General features: G+C 30.3%; 2 protein-coding genes across 4 annotated transcripts; one reads left to right on the top strand and one right to left on the bottom strand.

Annotated features, from left to right (window-relative positions):
* Positions 1-1,515: 1,515 nt before the first annotated feature.
* Positions 1,516-4,374, bottom strand: LOC100159894 (GPI mannosyltransferase 3). 3 transcript variants are annotated; one of them, XM_029487546.1, is made up of 3 exons: positions 3,902-4,371; positions 3,164-3,313; positions 1,564-2,074 (listed from the first exon to the last, which is right to left on the bottom strand). In XM_029487546.1, exons 2-3 carry the CDS (start codon positions 3,241-3,243, stop codon positions 1,732-1,734), a joined length of 423 nt encoding a protein of 140 aa, XP_029343406.1. In that variant the 5' UTR covers positions 3,244-3,313; positions 3,902-4,371; the 3' UTR covers positions 1,564-1,731. The 3 variants fall into 3 exon arrangements, with proteins under 3 accessions (XP_016658964.1, XP_008181831.1, XP_029343406.1); XM_016803475.2 differs by having other exon boundaries at positions 1,516-3,313; positions 4,058-4,374; XM_008183609.3 differs by having other exon boundaries at positions 1,516-3,313; positions 3,902-4,374.
* Positions 4,375-4,541: 167 nt separating this feature from the next.
* Positions 4,542-7,844, top strand: LOC100161935 (ATP-dependent RNA helicase DDX54; the record flags this gene model as incomplete). The annotated part of the gene is made up of 9 exons (XM_016803462.2): positions 4,542-4,693; positions 4,805-4,984; positions 5,061-5,234; positions 6,005-6,213; positions 6,281-6,427; positions 6,733-6,901; positions 7,079-7,289; positions 7,371-7,600; positions 7,698-7,844. Coding segments are annotated over exons 2-9 (1,458 nt in total), but the record flags the coding sequence as incomplete, so codon positions are not given.
* Between the last annotated feature and the right edge of the window lies 1 nt (position 7,845).

Below are 7,845 nucleotides of genomic sequence, written 5' to 3' on the forward strand. Positions count from 1 at the left end.
TCGTCATTTTCAAACAGCCTTACTTTCAGCTTTAAAATTTGATTTTCGAGTTCTATGATTTCCATATCAGACGCCGTTCGCTCCGGATACATTACTGATACAGCGTTAGTTTAGCGACGACAAAAAAAAGTAAAAACAATCGTTCACCGTACGAAGACTCATTAGACACTGAATAACGATTAAGTATTTAAGTATAAACAGGTATCTCGGACCCTGGTAGTGGTATCTGTGTATTCGTTAATATAGTATATGTACATATTATAAAAATGCGTACTTAAAATTATATTTCTTTTACTCGTGTTGCATTGTGCAACATGCGAATATGCGAATAATGACTATGCACTAAACTAAATACTGGTAACCAATAGCCCTACATAACTAAAAAAAGAGGTATGATCACAACTACTTAGTGATACGCATACCACCCTTGCCACGTCAATCACTTAGTTCTCCGCTTCTGTAAATATATCCTATTGACATTTGACATTACCGACCAATGAAATGCAGATAACTACGAGCAATGGTTTTGTGTGTAGAATAGTAGGGAGATGCGCAAACGGGACAAAAACTGGTTTTTTTGTAATCATACCTATTTATTTAGTCATCACAGATTTCTATATAGTAAAATATATAGTGTATTATAGAAGTCTGTGTTAGCCATGTACTCATGTAGCATTTTATAGTACTCTAGTAGCGAGTTTCGACAACAAGCAGTGGCATATTGAGGAATTGTTCAAGGGAAGGGATATGGGATTGAATCACGTACACGGAAGGGGGGGGCTTTCCCCCACACACCCACCGGCCACCTTCCAAAGTGTTCGATACTTCCCTACTATAATATATGCTTCGATAAATAAATATTCAAATCCAAAACAAAAACTGTACCTATAGTAATTAGCAGTGGTCCTCAAACTTTTTAGTTTGTGGAGCCCTTACCCAAGTTGTTAAGACAATTCTACGGAAACCCAAAATGTGCTTGTTAATTTGTTTTTTTTTTTAATACTTATAATATTAAATATTATAATCATTAACAATAAAAGCAAAAATATAACCTTCAACCAACTCACGTCTCGCATCGTTTCCGTCTTTTTTACGAAACAAAAAATGTTTATTATTTTTTTTTTTAATATCATAGGTGCAAATAGCTGGGGGGCTAGGTGCTCATATTGATGTTAAAAATGGTACCTCCCCCTCTAAAATTGTAATGAACTTCCGCCTATTATTAATAAAATAAACATGATAATTGATAATCCAAATAATATTATTTTATTTTAATTTAATTAAGATATTATTATATTCATGCCCCTAGATTTTCAGATCGCGGAAGGCGAAACACAGTAGTTTAGCCCTTGCTCCACCAAACACTGTGAAAGATAAAAATAAATGTAAAATTGTAAACACAAAATGTTTACAGCTATGCACATGATTATGCATCGTTGACACTGTAATTTTACTGTATATTTTAGATAATATAGAAGTAATTTAACTAAAAAAAAAAAAATACAACAAGTATTAATACTGAAAATTTTAAATCATTTTAATACTTAAAATGATAACTTAACAATATATGATTAAAAACAAAATTAAACATTTATTGGTAGGTAACAGGTATTCAACATGATTTAATAGTTTTCAATTAATGTATATAAACTTCAATATTCTTTTATATAACAAAACCAAAATGTAAAAAAATAGTTAATAAAAATATAATAAAACCTTCAACATTCTATTTTACCTAAAACGACCTTCAAAATAATTATACTGATCAGGGTATTCAATACATGAAAACACATTTATGTACCGTCCAATTCTCGTAGATGGAAAATCGGTGTGAAACATTGACAAAACATTCTTGTATTTTCCTTTAGTTAAAAATGCATGTAGTGTGTTTGATAGTACCTCAAACATAACTATGTGTGTTGGTAAATTGTTATTACTTTGAGCGGAATACGACTCATCAAGCCACTTATTTGGGTTTTCAAAAAATATATCAGCTTCATCAGTATAATTTGAAATGCCGTTTAGGTTTGGCTCACATGTTAAAATCCTTGCAGATATATTCAAATGAAGATGACTGTAAAGTGGAGTTGAGTGACATGGCATTAGAAATAATAAAGTTGAATTTTGGGGTATCTTAGCTAAATATGGCATAACTCTGGTAGACCCTATTTGATGATACCGCCCCAAATAAATCAATACTATGATATTTAATATGACCGTAAAGGTTCCTAATTTTATAAACTTATTACAAACTATAGAAATTTGTTGAGATGTAATGAAAAATATCATAGGAAACAATGGTAGTAGAAATCTTTGTTCTTTATGAGCAATCATACTTAACACTGACAAAGACCAAAATACTGTGATTATCAACTTGGAATCAATATCATTAAGATTAATGTGTTTTATTTTTTTGATAAAACAATAAATGAATATAAAAAATATAGGTCCCAACACTGGTGGTAATCCACTGACAAAGTACCAATACCAATGTTCAACAGAATAATGAGCATTGACTTTTTTTATAATATTATAATACAAAAAATTCCATTGTGTAACAACAAAAGAACCATGAAAATATGTATCTAATGTTATAGAAAGCATAAGTGACGTCAAACCAATACAAATATACCTTGCTAGGTTATTTAGAGTGTACCGTTTATGAGCAAAAAAATCAAATGCAATTAATGGTAGCCACACTATTATTGCTGTTGGGCGCATAACACAAACAAGAGCAACTATCCATAAAAATTTTACGTCTTTATTCCTCAATGACCAAGGGTAATAATACAAGGCAATTGTTGTCATGTTGGTTTCCAATGTGTTAACTAAGGTACGCGTCGAACAATATGCCAAAAACGGACTTGACATATAACAAACGACTGGCCAAAATACATTTAAACATTTAGAGTGTTTTTGTATCCAGGACACAAAACAGTAATCTGAGAATGTTGAAAAGAGTGTTTGTAGAAACCGTGGACTCCATATTAAAAATTGTAATGTATCCAGGGAGAAAAATTTTAAAATTTTATATACTATTACAATCCATGAAATGGATAAGTAACTTCTTACACCGACAATCCACTCCCAAGTGCGATATCCAAAACCAAAAGTAATATAATGCGCTATCTCTAAAGACTGCCAGTATTCATCTGGGACATACCATGAACGAATTATATATAGATGGAACAATCTTATAGTCAATAATGATGCACAAACAGTCAACGATGTTGGATATTTCATGTTTCAACAATGGACGATTGCACATTTATGTATCTTCTTAATTTCTCTTCTTTTTTTTTTGATTATCAGTCTGAAAAATACATAATATAAGTAATTTATTAATTAATAATAAATTATGACATGGATAAGTTAAAGGCTAGTTTACTTAAATATTTTACAGACTTAAAACAATCTGTCTTCAAAAAAATGCAAAATGAAATGTTACTATTTCAAAGGCCGTCATATTTCAATCAAATACTTGTTTGAAATTTAACTTAAAGATGATGAAGTTGGTTAAAATTATGTAATAATAGTATGATATATAAAACCAATAGAATTCAATAGAAAAAATTAAGTACAATTTAAAGTAACAAAAATATTGATGAATAGGTAATAATCAATTTACAATATTAAAAATGATTATTTTTATCCATAATATAATGAACCTATTATTCGTTAATAAAATACCTTCAAGAAGTTCAAGATAAGACAAACGTTCAAATCGTTTATATGAGTGTCTGGTTAAGTTTTTAAGTTCTTAATATACCAATTATATAAAAATGTATATTAAGTACTACCTATGGCTATGAGGTGCCTAATTGGAAAATATAACGTAACAAATACTACATATAAATTACATAAACATTAAATTTAAACTTTTAATTGATTAAATTGATACCTGTGGTTTTATAAATTATTATTATTCAATAAGTACTCGCATAATTGCATTTTTCATTTAACAAGTTTTACTGTTTAATACTGCTAGCAATGCTGTTGTAGTGCTGTAGCAATTCAAAAATCAAAATCTTATCTTATCTATCGTGTTAAATTTTACTTGTGTCTTGAGCATAGACCTATAAAGAGTAAAGACCTATATTAATAAGTCTATGGTCTTGAGCACGACTTTAAATTGTTCTGTGGTGATGCCATCGGCATTCTCTTCTTTTTAATTTTTTCTATTAGATTTTATCAAGAAGAATAGAATAAATTATTAATTATACAATAATAAAACAATGTTTATGAATTATACACATGTACACATGTACGAACTATGAATAGGTAATTAATCAAGTTAGAAAATGTACCAACTACCAAGAGTCATGGTTTTAAAAATGAATATATTTTTCAAAAAACCGAAAAAACATGTAATGAAAGTATACACTATACATTATCTCAGTATGGCCTATAAATATGGCCGATGACTGATAACAGATAGATATTAGATAACTCCGATCAATTTATCAATAGACAACACGATTAAAGATAGTACTATCTATAGCCGTGATAGACAATAACATTATTATCAATTGGCACGTGGTTTTAACTTTTAGAAACAATATATTTTATTATTTAATATTTATCTAATTATTAATTTAACAGTTTACTACTTATACTTATTTTGCATTGTATCGAGTATTTGAGCCAAAAGGATTTCTGAGTTTCGTAGTTTTTTAATTATTTCTTTATTCAAGTGAGTTTATGAGCTTAATTTATTTATTTAATTCATCTATTCCGTGGTTTAACGTTGTACTTAGGTAATTACTATTTATTGTTTATAATGTGCATTTTCATTTGAATGTAGATTGGAAAAATGGACGAAGAAACGTTAATTGGCTTTAATGATATAGCCACATTAAAACCAGAGGTCAAACAAAAAACTGGCAAAAGATCGGGAGGTTTCCAAGCCATGGGATTGAGTTTCCCTGTACTAAAAGGAGTTCTTAAAAGGGGTTACAAAGTTCCCACTCCTATACAGAGAAAAGTAAGGCCAGACCTAAAACTATGTTTTTCTTGACATTGTTTGATTATATTTTCTCCTTTTTGGCATTATTTTTCAGACAATCCCTATTGCTTTGGAGAACCGTGATGTTGTAGCTATGGCTCGCACCGGTAGTGGAAAAACTGCTTGTTTTTTGATACCAATGTTCGAAAAATTGACTCAGCACACTGTAAATGGCCATAGAGGAATACGCGCTTTAATTTTATCACCAACTCGAGAACTTGCGGTTCAGGTAATAATTTATGGATTTATAAATGTCATTTCTGAGCAATGCAATGTCTTAAAATCCTTAATATTCATCACACATAGAAAACATTATAAAAATTGTTATGCTGCTGTGAACTAACCAATCCGACTACATTCATAGTCTTGTATGTGTATTTTATATTATATTAATCAGGATTGGAAGCTATTAGGGTTAACTTGATAGTTTCTAATATTATTATTTAAAATAAGTCATAATGTTATTATGGGAACCATTGTTCCATTAACATTTAATCATATACAATTAATCAATGTTGTATATCGAGTAACTTAATGTTTATTAAATTAATTAGTAACTACCTTATTAAATAATACATTACCCTCAGTTGCCAAAAAATGAATTAATATAATAATATATTTGGCTAAGTACCTATTATTATTATTTTTCTTAATAAATGATGACTAATCTAACTATCTATAGTCTATTCTCTGTTCCAAATGAGATCAGTACCAGGCAGCGACCAGTTTTTGTTTGAAACGGTCAGGTCCCGTCCCCATTACATTGATCGCATTATGTTCTGTCACGTGACGAAGCCACGTCTATGCGTACTACTTGGCCACAAGGTACTGATCTCATTTGGAACAGAGTATAAGTAATGTAGCCTGTAGGATAGTTCTTGTAAGTTCAAAATATATTTATGGTATATTGTATTAAATAAATAAAAAAGACAAATCTTATTTATTTAAGTTATCATTTATAAAAGTATTATTTATATTGTGAATATAATTTGATTTCAGACATTGAAGTTTTTAAAAGAAATAGGAAAGTTTACTAATTTGAAATCGGCCGTGATATTAGGAGGTGATCCAATGGAAGCCCAGTTTAGCACAATGCACAGTGCTCCAGATATTGTTGTAGCAACTCCAGGTCGATTTTTACATTTATGTGTAGAAATGTCTCTGAAGTTGCCTTATATTCAATATGTTGTTTTTGATGAAGCAGATAGGTAAGGTTTCTTTTATTAAACTGATTTACTATATTATATTTTACAACCAATATATGTTGTTTTGTAGGCTTTTTGAAATGGGTTTTGGTGAACAATTAACAGAAATTATTGCTCGTCTACCAGAGACTCGACAAACGTTGCTTTTTTCGGCTACTTTGCCAAAAGTTTTAGTTCAATTTGCTCGAGCAGGACTTTCTGATCCCGTTCTTATAAGGTTAGATCTATATTATAATTGTTCTTAGTGTAATTTTGATGAAAATATAATTTTTATTTAACTCTTACCTTTTTAATATAGTTTATACTACACTCTATTCACGTTTAGAAGCAACCCAGGCCGCCGACTAATGCGCATGGGCGTGGATCTCTTAGCTCACTTTTGTCCTAATTAATTGTCCTTATCATTAAAGTGGGGAGATCGGTTGGGAGTGACCTGTCTGCCACCGACGAAAACTGGTCGCTTCTAAACGTGAATCGAGTATAAATATCCTAAATATTAGTCTTGAATGTTTTAAACTTTAGATTAGATGTTGAATCAAAAATACCCGATACACTAGGACTAGGATTTTTGAATGTGCGACCCGAAGAACGAGATGGTGCTCTATTATGTCTCCTGAAATATGTTGTCAAACCAGATTCTATGACTATAATTTTTGCTCCGACCAAACATCATGTTGATTTTATTCATTTAGTAAGTTTTCTTCAAAAATAGTTTCAATATACATTTTGTACCTATTATCATTGATTATAAATACTAAGTACTAGTATTTATAATCAATACTATTTATCTATTGGATCTTACAAAATCTATGTGGTATACTCTTAAACCTATTTCATAAATTAGATTTTATGTACATGTTTATTTTAGCTTCTGGATTTTCAAGATATACCAAATACATTCATATACTCTGATTTGGATCCAACGGCCAGGAAAATAAATGCTAGTAAATTTCAAACAGGCAGTGTGAAAACTCTCATAACAACTGACATAGCTGCGCGTGGTATTGATATTCCACAGTTGGATACAGTTATCAACTACACATTTCCAGCAAAGTCTAAGTTGTTCGTGCACAGAGTTGGTAAGTAAATACCTATTAGATATAAAATATATATTATTTTTTTATCGTACTCAAAAACTATTGTCTATTATTATTCTATAGGACGGTGTGCTAGAGCTGGAAAAGTTGGTCAAGCATATAGTTTAGTGACACGTGATGAAATGTGTTACTTATTAGATCTACATTTGTTCTTGGGCCGTCCATTTAGTCCTGTGCTCGAAACACCAAAGTCCGATGATGATACTGATGGCCTTTTTGGTATAGTACCTCAGCTGTTATTGGAAGAAGAACTAGGACAGTTGACAAGTTGGTATACATCATCCATTGATGTGGTAAGTTTAATGTTTTGCATATGTAATTAAAGGACATATTATTATTTCTTTTATTGTATAGTTTATATGTTATGTATAATGTTATGTATTGTTCTAGATAAATTCTCTGAAAACTTGTACAAATGGTTATAAAAACTATATCAAGTCTAGGCCAGGGGCGTCTGTTGATAGTGTCCGTAGAGCTAAGAAAATTAACCTATCAGTTATTGCAGAGCATCCAATGTTTCAGAAAATAATTGCAGCAG

Source organism: Acyrthosiphon pisum, chromosome A1 (genome assembly GCF_005508785.2).
Source record: "Acyrthosiphon pisum isolate AL4f chromosome A1, pea_aphid_22Mar2018_4r6ur, whole genome shotgun sequence".
Classification (NCBI taxonomy): domain Eukaryota; kingdom Metazoa; phylum Arthropoda; class Insecta; order Hemiptera; family Aphididae; genus Acyrthosiphon; species Acyrthosiphon pisum.